Below are 24,626 nucleotides of genomic sequence, written 5' to 3'. Positions count from 1 at the left end.
TCTTACATGGGCATTTTTTACAAGTGGCAACCTTCCCAAATGGTTTTTCCAGGATTATCCATAATTAAATATTAATTTTCAGTCTTTAAATACTGAAAATTAATATAATAATTATTTTGGTGCCCTAAAAACTAATCTGTCTGGCCAATAATGAAATTGGCTGAGCCACTTTCATTCTCAAGTGTCTCTGCATCATCTTTGACCATCAGATTGGCGTTAGGTACCATTAAACGCCACTTCTCTAGTGTCACCAACGGACACTTATAGCTAGATGAATGACTTACGCCAACAATTGGCACCAAATACCATCGAGTACTTGTGCAACATAACTTATAGCAACTTTTACCTTTGACATCCCGTGATTTCCTTGGATCCCGAGCTCGTAAATTTACCCTAACCCTAATTACAGCTCACATGTGCAATATTTACTTAACCATGTGATTTAAAATTAATCCACATATTAAGTGAGGCTTCAAAAATACATGTCCTCATGACAACAACCCTATCCAAGCACCAAGCGGCTCGTAATTTCTACGTTTTGCACAAGATGCAAATTTGTGTTTGCAGGCGACTGCACCTTGGCACAAGCAACAGCTTTCTAGTGGAGGCAACAGCTTTCTCATGCACGTGACTCTCTTCAAGAGGTAGGCAACAACTTTCTTCTAGCACATCTACAATCCATGTTGCTGACTGCCTCTTGTTTCTGTGCCATGTCCGTCCCTTCGCAGTTTTCTCAATGATTGCAAAATCAAAGATGTATTGCAAGTTCACAAGCTTTGATGACTCAAAGGAGAAACTTATTTTCAAACACTCTTTTGAGTGGAGATGTGATTATCGCAATTATCATCAGCAGGAGGAGTCTCTCATTCGCATCCATCCCCCTTCTATTCATCTATCACAAAAGACTCCATTCAAAGTGAAGATGTTGTCCTTGATACCCTTGGTACAGATGTCTGTCTTACCTTTATTATCCAAAGAAGACAAACTCAACGATTCCAACTATTCGTTGAGGTCGTGTAAGGTGGAGTGCATACTCGATACCTTCGATCTTTGGGCTCTTGTTTCTAATTCTAATCCCCATCCTAAGGGGGATCCCACACATGGGACTTCTATGAATCGAGCAACCTTGTGAGATCGGCTCAACTATCGAACACAATCCTTTCTCTTTACAAGTCTACAAGATTCCGTCCTTGTGTATGTTCACAAATTGAAGACAACACGAAAGTATGGAAGAAGCTTGCGTCGTTGTATCAGCACAAGACGTTTGCCCACAAGATTTCCCTTAAGAAGAAGTTGTCGATGCTCAATCTTGATGAATCCTCCTCTATGAAGAAGCACATCACAAAGATAAAGGACACAAGAGGTGAGCTTGTCTCTCTTGGTCGAATGATATCCTCTGAAGACATGGGTATGATCCTTTTGACTTAACTAACATCTCCTCGATTTGATGTCTTCTACACCAGCCTTATCACATCGAGGACATGCGAGACACTCTTATGTGAGGAGCTTTCACCACTTGTCTTGGAGCATGACGAGCAACTCAAAGAGATTGGGGCCAATGGTTCCAGCCCCACCAAGGCATTTACTACATGTACAAGTGGAAGGGAAAAGAAGAAGATGCATGTCAAGAACAAAAAGCAGGAGGATAAGGATGAGAAGATATAGAGGACTTTGGCTGAAGAAGATTGCTTGTTTGGCAATAAAGAAATAGTTCCTACTCCATGAAGAGGCCCCATTGTCCATTAGCCACTATCCACTAGCCAAGGCTTCTCTTAAGCGGAAGAAGCAAGAGTTGTATGCTCCTTGGAAAATACATGCACAAGACAGAATCTATCATAGTGGGAGTGGCCTTCGTACCCTTCGAATCCTTCTCCTTTGATTTTAAGTGGGGTTACTTTTGGCAATATCTCTGTTGTTTGTACATGAACCAACCACCACACGAGAAAAAAACTGCAAAAATTTACCAAATTCTGCACAAAGCCCCAAATTGGTGAATATGCGACTGGATGAGTCAAAGCTTGCAGCTGAGCACTTGAGTACATTTACAGGCATTTTAAATCAGCTCAAGGATGCAAATTTGGATTTTGATAAGTTGAGGGTGATCTTTTTTATCATGACATTGCCTGATTCTAGGGAGATCTTGGTGGTTTCTCTCAACAATAACCCTAATCTCCCATATAATGGGGTGAGTGGTTCAATCTTGAATGAAGAAATTAAACGTATGTCTAGTGGAGAAGGCAACAACTCACCTTATAATGTAAAAGGTAGAGCTGAAAAGAAAAATGCAAATGCAGGATAGAGAAACAGAAGCAAAAGCAAAGGAAAGGAAAAAAGTGACATTACTTGCTATCACTGTGGTCGGAAGGGCCACAAGAAGCCTAATTGCAGATATTACAAGAAGGAACAAGAGAGAAATAAGAATGCAAGAGACAAAAAGAAAAAAAGGATAAGACAAATGTATCTGAGACAACCAAAGGCAAGGAAAAGGCCAATATGGCCTCCATTGTAGTCATAGAGAAGCTTTCGGATACAGAGACTGATGTATTATGTGCAATTGATTATGATGCCCTTGTATGTCACAAGCAGGATATGTAGATAGCAAGGCTAATGTGATTGATGCACTTTTGTCAGTTGATGATGGTATCACTCAGACTTGGATTGTAGACTCTGGTGCTTCTCTCTGTGTAACTACTTGCTTGGAGTGTTTTGCTATGTTCAATGCAAGCAGTTACGGAAAGGTGTATCTTGGAAATAACCATGCTTGCAACATTGATGGAATTGGTACTGTACACTTGTCTTCAAATAATGGGCAAGAGCTTGTGTTGCAAGATGTTAGATATGTGCCTTGCATTAAAAAGAGTTTACTATCTGTTGGTCAGCTTGACTTGCATGGTTACACTACACTGTTTGGTGGTGGTTTGTGGAAAGTAAAAAAGGATTCCATGCTGATTGCAAAAGGAACCAAGAAGGGCACTTTGTATTGTTTGCGCTGTAAAGCTTTGAATGGCAAGTTTCTTACAATTGCTGAAATTGGCTATAATTTGGAGCTATGGCATAAGAGATTAGGCCATATGAGCTAAAAAGGACTTGATGTCCTTACCTCTCTGAAGAGGGTTGATGGAAAAGGCTCCAAACTTGACTTTTGTAATGAGTGTCAATTTGAAAAGTAAATAAAATTTTCCTTTTACTCTGGTGTCTCTCGTAAGTCCAATGTCTTGGACTTAGTGCATTCTAATGAATGTAGTATGCCCATGAAATTGTTGGGTGGTGCTGCATATTTTTTCTCCTTTATTGATGATTTTTCCAAAAAGATTTGGGTATACTTGTTGAAAAAGAAAAGTGAACTGTTTGCTGTTTTTAAAACTTTTCATGCATTTGTGACCACTCAGACAGGTAGAAAGTTGAAATGCTTGAGGACTGATAATGGGGGTGAGTTCACATCTATTGAATTCAAGTCCTTTGGTGACTTGCATGGAATTAAGAGAGAGCTTATAGCTCCTTACAACCCTTCTTCAAATGGGGTGGCTGAAAGATATAATAGTTCACATTTGCAACTGCTCTCCAAACAGGTCCTTAAATAATGGCATCCCCTGAGGAGGTTTGGTCTAGTAAATTGGCCTCATATGACCATTTACGCATATTTGGCTGTGATGCTTTTGTACATGTTCGAGATGAGTTGAGGAACAAACTTGACCCAAAATCCACCAAAGGCATTTTCATGGGCTATGGTGATCAAGGTGAATTTGGCTACAAAGTGTGGTTACCTCAATCCAAGAAAATTATTCGCAACCGTAATGTTATGTTTAATGAGGTAAAATTGCTAAAAGGTACTTTAGCCTCTAATGAAGATATGAAAAAAGTAAAATTTCAGAACTTGCAGCTACCTATTACTTCATATGATAAGCCTCGTGGTGTTGTACCACAGGCTGAAACTGATGATCATCCCGTTATTTTTGAGCTAGATGATGATGGACAGCAAATAGAAGCACAAGGAGGTCTGGACAGCAAAATAGACTTATTGATTATGAAAATGCAAGTGTTGGTAATGAAAATGAAGGTGATGTACAGCATGAACAGCATACTGAAAAGGGCTTACAACAGCCAATAAATGCTGAAAATGCCATACCTCCAAATGTAGACCCAATTCCTGAAAATGTAGATCATAGGGTACGCAGGTCTACACGTGTCAAAAGGCAACCACATAGGTATGACCCCTCCTTGCATTATGTGATGCTTACATATGAGGGTGAGCCCGAATTCAGCAGTAAGAGGAACCTAGATATGCAAGAAGAGATTAAATCTCTATATGCTAATGATACTTGGAATCTTGTGTCGTTGCCCAAAGGAAGGAAGTCTCTTCCAAAAAAATGGGTTTACAAAGTTAAGACAGTTGATGGGAAACCCAAGCACAAGGCAAGACTGGTTGCTAAGGGGTATGCACAAAAGGAAGGGATTGACTTCCAAGAGGTCTTCTCACCTGTTGTGAAAATGACCACTCTACGTGTGATTTTTGCTCTCATTGCTGTATTGGACTTAGAGCTATACCAAATGGATGTAAAAACAGCTTTTCTGCATGGTAACATTGATGAGGAAATCTACATGAAACAGCCCGAGGGCTTTGTGGTTTCTGAAAAATAGCAAATGGTGTGTAAACTAAAATGCAACCTGTATGGGCTGAAGCAAGCACCACGACAGTGGTACAAAAAGTTTGACACTTTTATGCTATCTCATGGGTTTACACGCAACTATGCAAATCATTGTTTGTACATGAAAAAGGATACAGATGGCAGCCCCATCATACTTGTTTGGTATATCTTAAGCTTAGCAAAGCCAACAGCCCAAAAGATGACGTGGAAGCAAATGCTATGAAGGGAGTCCCTTATGCATCGGCTTGTGGCTCTCTTATATATGCTATGGTTGCTACTCGTCCAAACATTGCTCATGCAGTGGGAGTTGTTAGCAAGTTTATGTCAAATCTTGGCAAAACACATTGGGAAGCTATCAAGTGTATTCTTCAATACCTAAAGGGTACACAAAGAAAGTATATTTGCTATGGGCAAGGTAGGGTGCACTTAGTTTGCAAGGTTATTGTGATGCACGCATGGCAACTGACTTGGACATTCGTAGGTCCACCAACGGGTATGTCTTTACAATGGATGGTGGGGCCATTTCTTGGTGTTCCAGGTTGCAAAACATCATCACACTAAGTACTACTGAAGTTGAATACATATCAACTACTGAAGCTTCTAAGAAAGCTATATGGTTGAGCAGACTTGCAAAGGATCTTGGCATGTCTAGGAATACTGCAATATTGGGATGTGATAGCCAAAGTGCTATGTATCTGGCTAAGAATGCCATGTACCATTCACGCACAAAGCATAAAGATGTGCGATACACATTAACAGACAGATTCTGGAAGATCGTCTAATCACATTGACCAAGATCGACACACAGGACAACCTTGCAAATGTTCTCACTAAAAGTCTCAGCAAAGCTCAACATGAGCATTGCATACGACTAGTAGGAGTTGGTTAGAGGTTCACTTTGGACCTTTAAGTGGGAGGCTGTTGGGCTGCTAGGCGGTAGCTGCAAAACAGCCAATCAAGGCCTGTAGATGGCTATCAGGGGCTGGCAGCAGCAAGCAGCGGCAAACGCAAGGGAGGTTGGCTGCCAGCTTAGAAGGTATGCTTGGGCAATAAATGCAGGCAACAAACTGCTACCAGTTGCAAACGCAGCTTGTAGAGGGCTAGTGACAACAATAGACAAGAGTAGTAGGCTTGGGCAATGAGGTGAAGTTTGCAAAGAGGCCCCGGATGGGTGTGCACAAGGTGGGGCAGCTTCGGTTGAGATGCCCCCCACGAATGGGGTGTGGAAATGAAGCTAGACGGCATGAAATTGACAAAAACGAAATTGAGTTGAATGGAGGGCAACCTACCTATTTAGAGAAAGTTTCGTGACCTCGTACCTTGCCCCATTTTAATCTCTCTTGAACTACGTACCGTTTTAGGGTTTTCACTAATTAAGATGTTTGGGACTGTTTGAGAGGCTAATTCAACATGTAATGCTTATTTTAGCTCAACAAATGTAGCATTGTTCCAAGGTTCCAAGGATTTTAGCTCTTGCCAATGCAACACATTGAGCTAAAGAAACACCTATGTACAAAGTAAGTAGGATTAGTATGTTGTAGTTTTAGGAGTCTACTAGCTATTGAAATTTGGATTGTACTTCAATTTAATGAAAGCATCTAAGTTAGTTGATTTGGTAACTAGTCCACAAAGGTGAGTAATCAGATCTGTCAAGCAAGGAAGGTCCTGCAAAGCGATTGTCTACATGTAATTCCTCGTCGGTGAAAATCTTGTCAATCAAAGGATGATATTTCAACTCTCGTGGCAAGTCTAGATTTTGAGCAAGGATGATAGTGTGCAATGAAGTGGTCTTATGAGTCATAGTAAGTTGGGTTAGATTGAAGTATACTAATTGTATTTCCCTACTCAGCCATCATCATAAGAGGATTGCCATTGTGAGCAAGGTCAAGTTGATGAGAAAACCACTTCTATAAGAATAGGCTTGAGGAATGGCAATTCTACTCAAGTTGATAAAGTATTGATAAATCCTTGGTTTTAGTCATTTGAAAGAACGATTGGGACAAGATGAATCGATCGTTTGGATTGAGGAAGTTACATGGCTTGAGGATATTGCTCTTTATGTTCCACTTGAACCCGAATTCGTTCTTAACCTTAGGACTAAATCATCCCATAAAACCATTTAACTAGAGTATTCAGTTAAGCAAAAAAACCATGAGGAGGTGGAGGCTAATTGGGAGTCGGTAGGTTTGTTGAAGAGTTATTTTCCTCACTTCATCCTTGAGGATATTGTTGAGGACAACAATCATTCATAAGGGCAAAAGTGTTACGTCCGTGGACATTGGACATCTAGATGAGCACTACTAGCATTGGTCATAGTGGTCATAAAAAGACTTAGTGCGAATGCACTAAGTGCACTTCAAGGTAAGGGTAGTTGAGTCCTATTTATCAAACTCAAGGCCCTATGGTACACATTCATTATGTGATCACCACTCTTAGACTCTTTGCCTCTTGGCTGACATATCCATACACCATGATGTTGTGGGCTGGTGGTATCAGATGCCAACCTTTGGGATGTGGTCGTGACCCAAAGTGTGTCATGATACTCCCAAGCCTAGCACACCGAGACACGAGACAGAGTGGGCTTCATAGCTTGCTCCTCTTTCCAACATGGCTAGAGAGACGAACTACCATGGAGTCCATAGACCATAAGAGATCTCACGAGCTGAATACAATTTCATCCTCAAATAGCAAATTGAAGGTAAATTTGACTTTTCCCCTTTAGATTCGGTGCACCAGTCTAATGAGATTGCAGAAAAGACAAAAGCTCTACAAAGGACTAGCCATCCTAACGTGGAAACTAACATGGAGTACAAACCATTTTCCTCTCTACCAACATCATCTCCATCACTACCCCTTTCATCTTTTTCATACACATCTCCACCTTCTTTCACTCCTATGTCAAGTACGCACATCAATCCTTCTAAATCTTTTGAATTTACTTCCTCTTTTTTGCAAGATATTGGTGATGCTTAGGAGGAAGGAACTCTTCATACCAAGTATTGGTTCATAAGCCCTAAAGAGGATAGAATTTTCCATTGAACTCAAGAAAAGGTAAGCAAAAGTTGCAAGAATCTTTAGTGAGTGTTGCTTCTTCATCTTTTCCTTTAGCTTTTAAATCTAGTGGTCAATTTGGTTTTGGCGAATCATCTTTTTTTTCATTTGCATTTAATGGACAAAAGCAACCCAACTCATTTCCCACTACTACACAAATAAAACAAATCCATTTAATCTCCCACCCACTGGTTCTGTTGTACTTTTCTATCAACCTCCTTTAAGTGCACCTTTCATGTCTTCACCCATCACACCAAGGGCCCTTTCACTCTTAGACACGCCATTTAGAACCTCGTCTTTTCCTCAGCTGGGTGGTGACTCCATGATGGAGATACATCCTCCCATCCACACACTTTTGGGTCTTTCACGGTTTGGAAATGCCACCCAGCCATCACGGAGTGTGGATCAATTGGTACCGCAGTTTGCCTCCATGGCATTATCTAGTGGGTATTCTTGTCATTTTGTTGTCCCCCCAGTTGACAATCAAATAAGGCTTACATATCCCAATGCCTCCATCTCCACCAGCACTTTATGAAAACATTCATGTTCCAGTGCCTCCACATCAATCGACACCCATTGGCCATTTTCAGCCTATTTCTGCCTGCCCACCTTCTACTTTTCCGTATCCATCGCCTCCTCCTTATCCATCTTATTCCACTTACTCCATACCTCATGGCTCTTCCTCCTTATCAATCAAACATGCCATTCATGACAAGACTCGCTTTAACAAGTTAAACTTCACTACTTGGTTAGACCTAAAGAGATATATTATTGACTCACAAAACCTGTGGGATATCGTACAAGAGTTAGAACCTCAACCTAGCCCCACACTTATTCCATACGAGATTGTCCACTCATGGAAGGCTAGGAATACCTCCACTATTGTCAAGCTGACGCAAGGTCTCTTACTTGAATCTCATTCACAGCTTCAACATTTTGACTTAGCATCCGAGCATTGGGCACATTTGATTGATTGTTATCCGGCTTGGCATAGCACCCGTCACATCAATTTGAATCATGAGCTCCAAAACTTTAAAATCACTAATTGGGATGGCTTGAAAGTCAAGTTGGCCAAGTATCGGCGCCTTCTCACCGAGTTTTCTACCACAAGGGCTATTAAGTCCTTTGATTGATTATGTCACATTCTTTCTAAACAAGCTGCCAAGGAAATACTTCCATTTTGTGCAACAAGTGATTTCACAGCCCACTATGCCCACATTCTATAAATTTGAGTATATAGACAATACGCTCAATTGTACAATCAGTTTTATAATTTAACCTCTACAAAGGGGCTCTTATTGCTTCTACTCAAAAGAGGCAGCAACAAGGAAAGTGTAAACAAATCAAAACTCCAATCACAATCAAAAACAAAACCAAAATCAAAATGAAAAATGAGCTAATGAGACCCAAGAAAACTCCTAGTCATCTCTAAAACGTAGGTGGTAGAGTATACCAAAGAAAAATCGGTATTGTCAACATTGTCAAAAGCCTAGTCACTTCGAAAACGAGTGACAATCAAAAGTAAGAGGCACAGCACCAAAAGCTAAGACTCAAATCCCCTTCCCTCAGTTAGGCAATCCCCAACAAGAAAGACAAGGTGGTGGCTGTTAAGAAGGTTGCTAGGGTTTGCGCTGAGGACACACAAAGTGTACGACCACAATAGAAACACAAAGACACAGACACAAACACAAAGGGCAAAACTCAAACCCAAAACACAAAACTCAAAACTCAAACCCTAAACGCAAAACTCAAAACTCAAAACTCAAACACAAACAGAAAAAGGGAGAGAGAGAACACAACTCTGAAGTGATGAATGTTGTAAATGAATGTAAGAGTGTACAGTGTGCTCAAGGGCAGAGCAATGTCGGAGTGTGACATCCACCAAAGACGGATCCTAAGTCTGTGACCACTAGTCGGAGTGTATGAGTGCTGAATAGTGAATGGCAACAAGCTGGTCACCAAAACGCAGCAGTCTGGAGGCTGAAAACTGGTAAACGCAGCAATGTATCACCGATCAGGGGCTGGAAACTGTGCACAGGCTGCTGTAAACAGCAGGCTGAAACAATGCCTGAGAGTGTCAAGGCCTGCAATGCTGAAAACACAGGCTGGCTAACCCTGGAGCAAGCTGAACAGCAGTCTGGGACAGTTTGGAGCAGTCGCCAGCAGCTGAGAGCTATCGCCTACAGCAATGGACAAGCTAAAGATGATGTGGCTACATTCGATGATGGCTAGACAGCAGATGGAGGCGGACTGCAGGCTGAAAACTGGGCACCAACAGCAACAGAGGATGTGTGGGTTGGTGTAACCTGCAAAACAAGGATGATAGCTGAATGGAGGCAGCCTGTCTATTTATAGATGTGGAAGGGCGCCCCAAAATTTAGGGTTTCCACTAAACTTTCTCGAACCACTCCCTGTTTTAGGGTTTCCACTTAACTCTCTCAAACCGCTTCCCGTTTTAGGGTTTTACTCTAAAAGGACATTTTTTATGTGTTTTGGGACTGTTTAAGAGGCTAATCAGCAAGTAATGCATGTTTTAGCTCAACACCCCCTCTCAAACCCAAAACTGAGCCGAAAGGTTAGGCCAGCCATTATGATGTTGATGTACCCCAAGGCGTCCCACCCCAAAGCAGCCAAGGCATCGGACAAAGGGTGTACGTTAGCTGCCCAGTGGCCTACCAAGACTACAGAGGCAATGATTATCTTACCAAGGGAATCCAAGTAGTCATCCCAAAGAGGACAGGGCATCGGACAAAGGGTACACGTCGACTGCCCAGTGGCCTACCAAGCCCTACAAAGGTGGATGGAACTACATGGAACTTTTGTGTGTGTGTGTTTTTTTTTTAATAAATGTGGTAAATTTTAAGGTATGCGGCCGATTGAGGAATAGTGACCCAAAAGACGGGAGTAGGGAGGATACACCCAACACATCAGAAAACAATACAAGCTAACCCATCCACTCAAGGTGTCGATGACGAGGAAAAGTAGGTGATGAGGTATCCATGTGATGAAATGGTGGTGGGGTAACTACAGCCGCCGCTGGAAACAGCTTAGGATCCGCTCAAGTGATGCTCTGCACAATGAGATGCAAAGTATGCTACATGCTAAAGAATACTCATGCAGCAAGTCCCACTTGGACAGTGTCCCTCATGGGGAAATTGTTCACTTGTCCAAGCGACCTAGTACAAAGATTATGAAATCATGCAATACAAAGGGTAAGGTACAACAGGGGGAGAGAAGCCGATGTCGAAGATAAAGTGCTGAAGCCTGTAGAATACCAAGAAGGGTAGGAATCCCCTCTCAACCTAGATGTAGATGCCGAAGAAGAAAGAGAAGCCTGATGTCGGTCTTCGTGTGGTGCCGAGAACCATAAGGAATAAAGAGGAAGAGAAAGCATCCCAACTGGAAGAGCTAGGTAGAAGCCATTGCCATGATAGCATCAAGAGAGATGCTACACGATCCACCTCGGGAGAGAAAACCTCCATGCTGGTAGAAGAGCAAAACTCCAAGGATGATGAAACCATGAAGGAACAGCGCGCATCCCAAGTCTCTAGTCTAGGTAGGACTGGGCAAACCTGCATATTACCCCTACACTAAAAACAAAACCTGCAAAGGAGATCAAAGTTTGCAATCACAGAGGTCAGTGGTGAAATGCTCCAAAAACAAAACTAAACTAAAATGAAAAGCTAACTAAAGGAACAAGTGCAAAGATGCAAATGTGTATGTGTGTGTGAGTAAATGCAGTGGAAGACTTAAAATATAGTGACAAAAATCCTATGGGCCCGACTCTAAGAGTGCGAAAAATGAATGCTAGACTGGCCTAAGGTATCTGAAAGGACCTAGAGACATGCTAGTCTAAGAAGGTGGCCACCATCGCGTACTTCCAGTAGCAAGGCTCTGCCAAGGGAATGCTTAACGAGGTGGAGAGGAAGGTGAGATAGATGCATGAAGTGCAACGAGATCGGAACCTATAGACCAATCAACAAGTCCCTCAGGGGCAGTAAAAGAGATGGGCTGCTGAGGCTGTACTCGAGCCACATGTCCAGCAGCAACAACAGGTGTTGAAGAAGTAGATGAAGCAGGAGCGGAAGGCGTAGCTCCACTGGACTGTGGAGTCGCAACGATCTACTGAGGCTTTTTAGATGAAAGACCTTAGGCCTTGGAGCGACACTCCTCGTTCACATGGGTTGCTCTCTGGTAGTGTATGCAAAACCGGTTTTTCTTAGGAAGTTGCTGCCAGAGAGATCTTGATTCTTTGGTTCCATTTGAGGAAGAGGAGTCACCCTTTGATTGGCTTGCCTTCGCATCTAGTGAGTTCTTACTACTGGTGGTTTTCCCTCCCGAAGAAGAGGCAACTAATCCCCTATGCTTTGAATAAGACTGTGATGAGAATTTCTTGTGGACTTGATTATGCAACCTTGCGTAACACAAGAACTGGCACTCAAACTCGTAGAAGGTTGGCAATCAAGGTTGGGAGATGATGTGTTGAATGAAATTGAAGTATTTTGCGTGCAACTTATTCAAGAAGAATGTAACCTAATCGTTGTCTGACTTTGGAGAGCTAGTAATGGCGAACTCGGCAAGTAACCGTCTATAGTCAACCAGCTTGACTTTCAAATCATCCCCTTCCTTAAGAGAGAACTCTTGAACCTCAAAGTCGAGATTGATGCGCCAAGTACGACACGAGCCGCTTTGCAATCAAGAAGGTGACTCCAACGCTCTGATGCGAGCGAGAAGTGCTGCAACTGAGAGTGAAAACTCATGAAGCAATCCCTGTATCAGCTCAACATTTGTTGTATCATTGCGGACTTTCCATTGACGGATGTAGTCAGGGTGAGCTAGTCGAGGGTCCGGCATAGACTCTAGACCAATGACGAGGTTCCAAAGACCCTGAGACTCAAGCATTTGTTGCATGAAATTCGACCAAGTAGTGAAATTTGACCCATTTAAACGTGTCTTAGCCGTAAAGGCATTCTTGGACGTTGCAACAGGAGTGGTAGTGCTCGGAGATGGATAGTGTAAAAAAGTATAGTGGGGTAAGATAGGAGAGTGGAGTACACTTGGAAATGGACCCCAGACTGCCCACCAGGCATGCGAGTAGTGTGCAAGGTGGATCCATAGGTAGGGATGGACTGACCAGGCATGGGCATGGTAGCCACATAAGGAACCCAAGGAGGTGGGATGGAAACACTAGGAGCAGAAGATGGGAATCCCTGTGTAGGTGTAACCCAAGGAGAGTGTGAAGACGCACCATAAGGTAAAGATGGAAACCCCTGCATATGAGTGGTCATGGGAGATGTAAAGCTAGGGATAGTGAGGGAAATGCCCATCACAGTCGACCCAGGAGTTATGGGTGTGCTCATTTGCTAAAAGGTGAGAGGCACTATGTTAAAGGGTGGCATTCCCCCTAACGAAGTACCATGGTGCAAAGAGATAGAGAATGGGGTGGAGAAGAAAAAGGCGATAGGAGCAAAGATGGTAGATCCAACCCCTAGGGTGTGTGATGTAGATATGGAGAATAATCCAAGATTTTGGAAAGATGATGAGAGATGATCAAGGTGTGATATAGAAGAGGATGGGATGGGAGGAAAGTGAGAAGTGTGTAATATGCTCAAATGAAACAGAAGCTCTAGATGTACCTGAATTTCGTCTACTTCGTAAGCCCCCTCTATTGAAGTTCGCATACGCAAAGCCATCCAGATCATGTACCTCTTTTGATTCATGCAACACAAAAGAATTGTACAAAGCTGACATTGGACCTGGCTGAGATTATGAAGATGGATCGCCAGACGTTTCGAATGCCGTATGTCCTCCATGATCAAAGAGATGACCAGCCTCACCAACCGGTCCGGATGTGGTAGCAAAATTGATAGGAGGGATGTAAACATCACCATACTTGTTGCGATAGTACTCCTCAAAGTCCTCTGTCATGTTAGTGAAATCTGGTAAAGGTGGAGTGTCGTCCTCCTTACCGAGTCCATAATGCCGTCTCAAGGCCTCCAATGATGGAGAAGCCTGATAAGACATCATAGGAACTGGACAAAAAGGTGTCTGGGACATTGTGATTTGGTTATGAGTCGTACTGTGTGCCTCGCACAAAGACTAGCTCTCAACAATATCCGCAAGATACTCTTTACAAGAGCACCGGCTCTAATACCATGTTAAGAAGGCTGCTAGGATTTGTACTGAGGACACACAAAGTGTACAACCACAACAGAAACACAAAGACACAGACACAGACACAGAGGGCAAAACTCAAACCCTAAACGCAAAACTCAAAACTCAAACACAAACAGAAGAAGGAAGAGAGAGAACAACTCTGAAGTGAATGAATGCTGTAAATGAATATCAGAGTGTACAGTGTGCTCAAGGGCAGAGCAATGTCGGAGTATGACATCCACCGAAGACGGATCCTAAGCTTGTGACCACCAGTCGGAGTGTAGGAGTGCTGAATAGTGAATGGCAGCAGGCTGGTCACCAAAACACAGCAGTCTAGAGGCTAGAAACTGGTAAACGCAGCAGTGTACCACCGATCTTGGGCTGGAAACTGTGCACAGTCTGCTGTAAATAGCAGGCTGAAACAGTGTCTGAGTGTCAAGGCCTACAATGCTGAAAACGCAGCCTGGCTGACCCTGGACATGATAGACAGCAGGCTGAACAACAGTCTGGGACAGTTTGGAGCAGTCGCCAGCAGCTGAGAGCTATCACCTACAACAATAGATAGGCTGAAGATGATGTGGCTGCAGTTGATGATGGCTGGACAGCAGATAGAGGCGGGCTGCAGGCTAGAAACTGGGCGCCAATAGCAGCAAAGGGTGTGTGGTGTGTGGGTTGGTGTAACCTGCAAAACAAGGATGATAGCTGAATGGGGGCAGCCTGTCTATTTATAGATATGGAAGGGCGCCCCAAAAATTAGGGTTTCCACTAAACTTTCTCGAACCGCTCCCCGTTTTTGGGTTTCCACTGAACTCTCTCAAACCGCTCCCTGTTTTAGGGTTTTACTCTAAAAGAGCATTTTTAGTGTGTTTTGGGGCTGTTTAAGAGGCTAATCAGCAAGTAATGCATATTTTAGCTCAACAGTGGCAACCCTCAATAGGGGAAATCATGAGGCAAGACCCACACTACTACCGGTCAACCATCACAATCAACAACATTCTCAACACCAAGGGCTTGTCTAATTTGTCTGCACAGACCCACATCGTCTCCATAGAGACATTTAAGGATATAACTCTCATCCACATTTGTGAGTTGCCTCCTCACAAGGTGACTTCAACTACTTGGATTGTGGACAATGGAGCTACTCATCATATGACCCCCATCAAGGAGATTTTTATTTCCTGAGCCCCTACAGCCAAGCGCATCCTAGTTGGGAACAACCCCTCAATTAAGATTTAAGCTCACGATCGCATCAATTTTGCCATTGACCAAGGCCCAGATTATGCTATGCTATAAGATGTACTATGTCCTCCAACTTGGGGGAAACTTATTATCCGTTCGGCAACTTTGCTGATTGGGTCGAGCTGTTTTTTTCATAGCGACTGAAATCAAGGTCCTTGACTCTCAGACTAGCTTAATGATTGCTCATAGTGAGACACAACCTAGTAGCCTACACCACATAACACAGCTTCTTTTTGAGCCGACAATCAAGGGCTCTAAGTTCCACCACTTCCTGGCATTAGCCACTGCACAAGAGCCTACAAGCACTGAGTGTCTCTAGCATTTTCGCTTAGGACATCTCAGATACGACTCTATTTATAAGTTGTCGCATCAACAGATGGTTGATGGCCTTCCACTCTTGAAGCTACCACAGAATATTTATAAAGCTTGTCAACTCGAGAAGCAACACCGAACCCCACTCCCTTAGCAATCTTCACATAGAGTTGAGGCACCTCTTAGATTGATTCATGTTGATCTTTGTGGGCGAACATCCACTGCCGCCTTGAACTGTTAGCAATCATGTTTGTCATGCCTTGTCATCTCCTGCCTGTGAGCCGCAGTCTGAGTCAGACGAGGACATTAGGAGCTCTGAGATGTCTGTCATGTGTTATGATGGGGGAGGCTAGTCACTCTTGACTGGCTATCTTAGGATGTGTATTTCTTTTTGGCCTCTTTTAGTGGGCAGCCACTGGCTGCCCGGCCACTTTTTGGTCACTGTTGTGGGGCGCCCATTTTAGGGCATTTTTAGGGTTTGCGCCCATTTTAGGGTTTGCGCCCATTTTAGGGTTAGGGTTAGGATTTGCCCTTTTGCCTATTTATTGGCAGCCCCCCTCCCCACTTTGTCAGTTGTCTTCTTGCAGATTCCGACACTCCTTCTCCCCCGTGGTGGTGCTGCCATCGTCATCAGCCTGATCTGGTGCCCTCACTAACGCTGTGGACTGCGTGCAAGGACTGATCGGTCCATTTCAGTGTATTCAGCATTCATTTCAGTCAGTGCAGATTTCTCTTCCTTATTTTCTGCTTTCTCTCTCTCTCTCCCTCCGTGTTCGTATTTCCTCTTCCGTTGCGCACTCTCACATGGTATCAGAGCCAAACTGAGAGCACGGAGGTCTTCATCGACTGGAGAGACACCACACCTATCATCTGTTGCTGCCCCCCTTCTCTCCAACAGCCAGGCGGCCCCTCCAGGTGGTCTGTATATTTGCGTTTGCTGCATCAGCCCCTTCCAGAGGCTGCCACGTCATCAACCAGCCCCTGTCTACTTGCGTTTTCAGCTGGGCGGCCTTCTCTTCAGCTAGGCGACTCCACTACAAGCTGCGTTTTGCATCCAAGGTGGTCGTTTTCCCTCCTGGCGGCTTATCTCCAGCTGGCGCTTCTCTTCTTGGCTGCGTTTTGGTGCCTGGCAACTTTCCCTCCGGATTTTGTGCCCTACACAGCTGCGTTTTTCACCTCCTGGTGATAGGCAACCTGATTTCCTGGAGTTTGGTGGTTCTTCTGGTAGTTGGTGACCCTTCTGGTGGTCATTCTTCGGCATTGGCACAGTTTTCTTTGGTGTTTTGCAGATTTAGAAGATGTCTTATCATCACTCTACAGGTTTTGATGACTCAGATGATGAGCCTTTGTCTCGACATTCATCTGAACGGAGGCGTGATTTCTATCGCAAGGATCGTCATACGGAGTCTATTCCTCGTTCTCGTCCCCCTTCTATTCATGTATCTCGGCGAGCCCCTTCCAGTGGGCCGAAGATGCAGCCTTTGGTACCCCCTGTATAGGTACCTGTACTTCCTCAGCTGCCCAAAGAGGACCGGTTGGATGGCTCCAACTTTTCTCTATGGTCCTGCAAGGTGGAGTGTATCTTGGACTCCTTTGATCTTTGGGAGCTTGTTTCTGTTCCTATTCTCCGGCCTATGGTGGATCCCGCAGATGGGACATCTATGGATCGTGCAGCCTTATGGGATCGACTTAATTCTAGAGCCAGATCTTTCCTCTTTCTGAGTTTGCAGGATTCTGTCCTTGTTCATGTTCACAGGTTGACGACTACAGCAGATGTGTGGAGAAAGCTCGCGTCTCTCTATCAACAGAAGACGTTTGCCCACCGGATATCTCTTGAAAAGAAGTTGCGGATGCTCGCTATTAATGATAGTCCTTCCATGAAGGACCACATCAACAGATTACAGGATATGAGGGATGAGCTTGCATCTCTCGGTTGGATGATATCTTCTGAAGACATGGCTATGATTCTCTTGACTCAGCTGCCATCGCCTCGGTTTGATGTCTTCTACACCAGCCTTCTTACATCGAGGACCCGTGAGAAGCTTCTATGGGAGGAGCTATCCCCGCTTGTCTTGAAGCATGACGAGCGACTCAGAGAGGTCAGTGCTAGTGGATCCGACTCCACTAGAGCCTTTGTTGCAGGTTCGGGAGGATAGAAGAAGAAGAAGAAGTCAAAGGCTAAGAAGAAGGACAGCTCTTCAGGCTCTGACTCAGATTCAGAGAGACCGAAGTGCCCACACTGTGGGAAAGGGACACATCCCGAGGAGAAGTGCTGGAAGCAGTACCCTCACCTTCGTCCGGGAGCGAAGGGTGGATCTACATCGGAGCCTTCTTCTACCTCTACACCAGCTGTTACCCATGAGTCAGTGTTCCTTCATATCCATGCTTTGGAGGAGGATCCTTCTTCCGTGGCTGCAGTGTCTTCTACACAGCCTTGGTTAGTGGACAGTGGTGCTTCGAGTCATTTGACTCCCCGAGGTGATTTGTTAGGATCTCCATCCATCAGAGGATGCAGTCACTGTTGGTGACATTTTATCGGTGCCTATTAGTGGTGTTGGCACATTGCCTTTGTTTACAGACCGACCTACGAGCTTCCTTTCACAGGCCCTACATGTTCCGGACTTGGGCCTTCCCCTCCTCTCAGTTTATGGCCTTACGAGGCTTGGCACACGAGTGATCTTCACCGAGCATGCCGTTGTTATTGAGGATTCTTCTACAGGAGCTGTCTTATCTACAGGTTGGCAGGAGAGCGAGCTTTACAGGCTCCATTCCCCTTCTTTGATGCAGGGTCCTCCGCAACAGTCTATTGCTACACCCGTTCCCGCTTGTGCACCTTCTATTCCACAGGTTCCTTCCCATCCCCCACCCTCTCCTCCAGTGGTTCCCTCGTACCCCCCATCCCTTTCAGAGGGGGACGATCTCGGTGATGCGGCTGTGGATTCCCTGGACCCTGGTGTTTTAGAGGGGGATTCCCAGGATCGTGAGGAGCTCCTTCAGCGGCAGTCTACATCGACGGACTTCATCGACTTTGGCATTCCTCTTGCCACCCCAAGATCTATTTCCTCCTTGGCCTTCAGCCACATCCAGGATCTGAGAGGGGGTGTTAGCAGTCATGTTTGTCATGCCTTGTCATCTCCTGCTTGTGAGCCTCAGTCTGAGTCAGACAAGGACATTAGGAGCTCTGACATGTCTGTCATGTGTTATGATGGGGGAGGCTAGTCACTCTTGACCGGCTATCTTAGGATGTGTATTTCTTTTTGGCCTCTTTTAGTGGGCAGCCATTGGCTGCCCGGCCACTTTTTGGTCACTGTTGTGGGGCGCCCATTTTAGGGCATTTTTAGGGTTTGCGCCCATTTTAGGGTTACGGTTAGGGTTTGCCCTTTTGCCTATTTATTGGCAGCCCCCCTCCCCACTTTGTCAATTGTCTTCTTGCAGATTCCGACACTCCTTCTCCCCCGTGGTGGTGCTGCCATCGTCATCAGCCTGATCTGGTGCCCTCACTGACGTTGTGGGCTGCGTGCAGGGACTGATCAGTCCATTTCAGTGTATTCAGCATTCATTTCAGTCAGTGCTTTCTCTCTCTCTCTCCCTCCGTGTTCAGCACATTGTACCTTTTGATTATGGATGATCATTCTAGATACTTGTGGGTATACTTTCTCAAGCATAAGTCCGATGCCTTCACATATTTCTCCTAGACCCCTTCTGAGAATCCATTACCTCGTTGATACCAATGGACCATGTGGGATGCAAGAATCCTTCCACTAGATTCGACTCCGAAAGGCCCTAGAAAATATTCCCGGCCAGCACCTCAGGCATCATTTAGGTCATTGTTTATAGATGATTACATAGCGTATCTGAGCTAGATAGTTGGCAAGCGGCTCTTCAACACCTTTGCTCCTACTGCACAATTGATATCATTTCGTTTGTTAGTTGCACTTGCCGCTCACTACACTTGGCCAATCTTTAAGATGGACGTTAAAAGTGTCTTTCTGAACACTTATCTCGGAAAAGAAATCTATGTGGAGTAACCACTCAAATTTTCTTTTGCTGACTAGAAGGATAAGGTCTTTGCCTTGCAAAAAACTCTTTACGGGCTAAAGCAAGCACCATGGCCTTGGTTCCAAAGGATAGATGAGTTCCTTAGAACTCAAGAATACCATTCTACTTCTTATAACCTAAACTTATATGTACGTATCACTTCATAGGGAATCAAATATATCTTATTATACATACATGATTCAAATTCTTTTGCCATAGTACAATTAAGACTTAATTTTGTTCTACTTTTGAGATGACAGACCTTCATTTATCATGCTGCTAGGAATTGCGTCTTGGCAGCCTAGCTTCTCCATCACCTCGTATCATTCATCTATCAGAGGGGCTGCTAGGACCTGCATTTTTGCAACCTGGCTCCTCCTCCATCACCTGGTGTCACTAGTTTGTCACAAAGGATGCTGGAACCTGCGTTTTTGCAGCCCAACTCATCCTCCATCATTTGGCATCATCATTATCCACCAAGCGTCAACACCTGGGCTGCTCTCCCTACATTTGACAGCTCTGACACTCTAGGATTTTCTTTTTGCTGCCCAAAGCACTCCCCGGTATTAGAGGACTGCAATTCACTTCCTCAACAATTGTCCTTCACCTTGGAGTGATTACTTCAATAGCCCACTACCCAAAGAACTACGTCTCGCTCCCTTCGTTGTGCAAATTTCCCACAGGTGCTGCCACCTGATTCAAACAAGACAATGCATTATCTTTTGAGCTACAACTCCGCTATATCAGCTTTTCTTCTCATAGCATGATTCAATGCATCATTACCGTGTTCTTCTTGTATTTGTGAGTTTCTCTTCTCTCTCAATGTTTGCCATACATACTCTATGTTATCCCCCTAAACCCTACTATCTCTCTGCACCGTTGCTTATTTTGACATGGTATCAAAGCATACCCATTATATTTGACAGCACCTTCATATGAAGATTTTTCAAGCTACTTCAATGGGTGAACTTGGCTCCCATTAAGCTTATTAAATTGCAATTGTTGAATTTCCAATTGAAAACTTGTGTACAAACCAATCATTGAGACATCCCTTGTTTGAGCATTACCATTATAATTCCTTGACAAGTCTCTATCATGAATTTTCCAAACTTCATGATCCCCTATGATCACAAGGATCTACTATTCAACGAAATCTTGGAGTATCCAGCAATCCACTTCTAAAGTGGAGTGCTTCCTTACTCCATTGCATGGATGATGGATAGTGATCTTGCAAGAAAAGTGATAAAGGACTCTCATTGGGGTGAGATCAGTCACACTTATGACTTTGTCATAAACTTACCAAGAAGAACTTGTGGATGTAGCACACCCACCCTGAAACACGATAGATTACATCTTACCCTTTTGCAAAATTGTCCATGTTGCATCATGTTATGAGGCACTGCACCACTCTACTTGTTATCAAATACATTGCTGTAGCAAAAGAGCAAAAGAGTGAAGTTGCACATGACAAACCACAATATGCTTTGAATTATGTCAAATAAGAATTGGACATACCAAGAATACTGTAGGGCCAATATATTTGTTAATCTAATGGAACAAAACTTTCTTGATGAAGACCATCTACAAGAGATGAGCTTCAAAATGTAATCATGATCATATTGTTGGTTGGCATTGTCAATCTACTTGAAACCACCTCATTAAGAACCATTTAGGATAAATGTCCAAATTCAACAGTGCTCTAAATGAACCAGAAGCTACCCGCCCAATTAACAAACAAAGAATGGCACTTCACCACATTTTTAACCAAGCGAGGTCAGACAACAGTGGAAGTACATCCGCAATTTTGCACTACTTTGTTCTACTTGATTGTTCAGGAAAATATGACCTCGAGGCTGTCACAGCTTCATCATCATACATATGTGCCCTGTTATGCCAGCCCTGTCAAACCGCGTGCAAAGTTCTGGGAAATCCAACCACATTCGATCAACCTACAAGCTGTGCCTCCAGAAACAAAGCACTGTTGCACCTTTATTCGCTACGTGGGTGTATGGACACTATCAGTCTATCCACATTGGCATCATTAGTCACACCTTTCTCCTTGATTGTATGGCTGTAATCTAGTAAGACCATCAAGATCCAATTTGCTCACCACAAGGAAGCCATTTTGAAATGGCATGGATCATGGTGGTTGGGCTATTGTAATGACTCATTCAAGAAGTGGCAAAATCGTCGTCATTAACAACACGTTATCAACAATAAGTCAAATCAGTATTTTAAATTTTGCTGATTGCACAATAAGGGATAAACAGGAAAAGCACAAAACAGTCTCCAACTTCAGCCTTCTTATGAGAGAAGCATTAGCAAAACATGAAGCCAAATACAATCTCGAGTTGTTTTCCATTAAGTGAATGATAGGCAGGCATTATTTTGTGAACTCAAGAAGCTGCCCGTGTTATAAACAATTGCACGTTTAGGTGCAAGAGGATCCATACCGAGAATTTGGTAACAAAAGTATCACCCATTTGAACATGGGTAGCAGCACCGGTGGAGACGCCGGGCTCGATGAAATGGTGATAGTCATCTGGCGAAGCGAAAGCCGGCCGTGAAGATGTGAATGGGGAGCTGTGGAGAGGCAAGCTGCTGCTGCTGAGAGGGCTCCTCCTTGCCGCAGCAGTGGTGATGGCGGCAGGCGCAGGCGCAGCGGCAGGTCGGGTCATCGAAGCATGACCACCACAAGAACCAGCACCATTCACAAGGCCCACCATCTCTTGCCCCAACCCTTCTCCATGCACGCACATACATGCGCCTGCTCAGAATGAGCTTTCTTTCTCAGCCCAAGAAAGGCACAGAGCAAATGGCAATGCAGGCCCGGACGCCATAGCCTTCTCTGAGAGACAAGATCGGTGTGGGGGCAGTATTTACCACCTAGTAAGAGGCACTGGTAAGAGGCAAGCTGGTTGTTGATTGAGTTCCGATGGTGACGATGGAAGGTGAGGAATGTACCGAAATGCTCTCGAGGTGGAGGATTGACAGGAGGGCCGCAGTGTGATTTAAATGGTCTCCTAGCGCCAACAGCAACACCATCTCTCTTTCTCTCTCCCTCCTTTCTTCAATTGTAGGCGCCCATCATCACAATCAAAGGCTCAAGAAAATGAAGGCCAAAATGACCCATGACACCCAATGATGAGGGGGATAACTCGTACATAACATGTATCTCCTAATCGATGGGTGAAGAGTTGATGCCCGGCTAATGTATTTTGTGGAAACGTGAAGTCATATTAGAGAACAAAGTAAAATATGCAAAATTGGAACTTTTTACACAAGGTCCAACCTTGGGCATAGACACTGAAGCATAAGCTCTTGAGAAGCCCTTTACAATAACATATTCAGGGCTAGTAACTATATCTATAGCATTTACAAGGATTTTATGGCTTTTACTTCTCCAAAAACTGCAGAGCTCTCTCATTCATGGTAGTGAGGACTTTGTTTGGGGAGGACTCGAATAGTTGCTAGAACATAACTTCTTGCATCTTTATCTTGAGTCTCATGAATTGTAAGCTTCGTGATCTCCAACCCACAATCTTCTTCTTCTCTTGCACAGCTAGTTTTTTTTGTTCTTTTGCTTTATTTGGTTCTTCATCTTCCTTTGGTAGTAATTGTTGTCTATTTGGATTTCTTTCCTCTATGTACCACCTACAATAAAAACTTGGAGTTAAATCTAAGAAAGGGATGAATAATGACATGCTTGACCACTATATTGTTCCTACTAACCCATATCCAACACAAATACATTACTTCTAATCGAATTACATACAACTGGAGGAATCCCATTCATTTCCCCTTCTAAAATTTCTTTCTAAGTTAGTCCTGTTGGGTGGAAGGGGCCTATCATGACCTGCAAAAAGTTGAAAATGTTAGAGACAGAACTGTAATATAAAAATAGATGAGGGATTGTTTCAATTTCCTTTTTACACCTTGGGCATAGCCCATTTCTTATTCCTATCTTTTGGGCTCTACTGCCAGTCTAAACAACTTTCAGTAGAATGAGCCACAATAGGCAAGATGCCTTTGGTTGGATACTATTACTTCATAGCATCTAGAAGCAGTACGACCACCGACGATGGTTCTAGCCAAGGTTCCATTTAGTTTGACAAAGAGTTTATTGGTTGGAAACTTGGTGATTTGAATTGGTAAGAGAGGTATGTCATTAGCCTATCAAATTTCCCTTTGATTAAATTCCTTGTTTTGTTGGATAGTTTTATACAAGGTTGGTTGTCAAGCAGCTTGCTCTTTGTTGCAACAGTGTGGCTTCTTCTCGAGACAAGTGGAATTGGTATCTAATGCCATCTAATTCTCTCCATGACCCTCTATTGAAGTTCCATATATCCAATCAACAAATGATTCATGTTTTTAGATACCTTACATGCTAGTAGGAGTTCGTCAGGGTCTACTGGCCCATGGAAGATACTAAATCAAGTTGAGTCCCGCCCACACCAAGGAAGTGTGAAATTTTCGTTAGGAGAGATTCTATGGATTTCAATAGTTCAGAACAACCTTTGGCACTCACTTGGATCCGATTGAATGCCACAGTGACTACATTGTGCTCTTTCCATCTTGAAAAGTCCTTCTAGGTGTTGGGGGTAAAGGCGCCTTTGCCTAACCACCCTTGTATTACTACATTGACAGTACATGTGCCTGCACACTACAGGCAGCAAGTGCCCGTTGTCATGGGATTCTTTGCCCATGGTTTAAACATAAAACTTTTATCCTTTACATATATCACTTAATCACTTGAAATCTAGACATGCTACATGGAGACTTGCCTAGTGCAATAAATCTTAAAAACCTAAGACCACTAGCATATGGCAAAAGGGGCTCTCTGCCTTAAAATGCAATAAATTTATCATGGGTACTTGTCAAGATGATTGAATTTGGTCACTTGCTCTTAACTGTCCTTGCATTGCTTACATGAAGTTGCTACAAGTTCTGTAAGTCACGGTACATTAAGAAGAAATATAGTCATGAGCAGATGGCTTGGTAGACTTCCTTGAGTTTCATTTTTCAGAAGCCAATGATGTGGTTGTGTACTTCTGATATTAAAAAATGTTAAGTATATTTGCAAGCCAAGTCACAAGGAAAATGGAGTTAACTAAGTTGACTATGCATAGGACATTGTATATGTCTTGTATCTTGCCTATGTGACTAATGAAATAGTCAAGAGAG

At 43.7% G+C, this 24,626-nt stretch overlaps 1 protein-coding gene and 1 pseudogene across 2 annotated transcripts in view; one reads left to right on the top strand and one right to left on the bottom strand.

Annotated features, from left to right (window-relative positions):
* LOC148010332 (uncharacterized) overlaps positions 1-14,418 on the top strand; it is a 51,545-nt pseudogene extending 37,127 nt beyond the window's left edge.
* LOC148010331 (transcription factor E2FB-like) overlaps positions 1-22,574 on the bottom strand; it is a 66,760-nt gene extending 44,186 nt beyond the window's left edge. The window contains exons 1-2 of one of the 2 annotated variants that reach the window (XM_087671780.1): positions 22,407-22,573; positions 21,896-22,328 (exon numbers count right to left, since the gene is read on the bottom strand). In XM_087671780.1, the coding sequence (XP_087527906.1) occupies positions 21,896-22,201 (306 nt within the window). In that variant the 5' untranslated portion in view covers positions 22,202-22,328; positions 22,407-22,573. Of the gene's footprint in view, positions 1-21,895 lie in introns of both variants that reach the window. The other variant, XM_087671779.1, reaches the window with a different exon arrangement.
* Between the last annotated feature and the right edge of the window lie 2,052 nt (positions 22,575-24,626).

Source organism: Lygodium microphyllum, chromosome 29, assembly GCF_053477565.2.
Source record: "Lygodium microphyllum isolate KBCC chromosome 29, Lygodium_microphyllum_v1.1.10, whole genome shotgun sequence".
NCBI lineage: Eukaryota > Viridiplantae > Streptophyta > Polypodiopsida > Schizaeales > Lygodiaceae > Lygodium > Lygodium microphyllum.
Note: the sequence above shows the minus strand (reverse complement) of the source record. Positions and strands in the feature narration are given on the sequence as shown.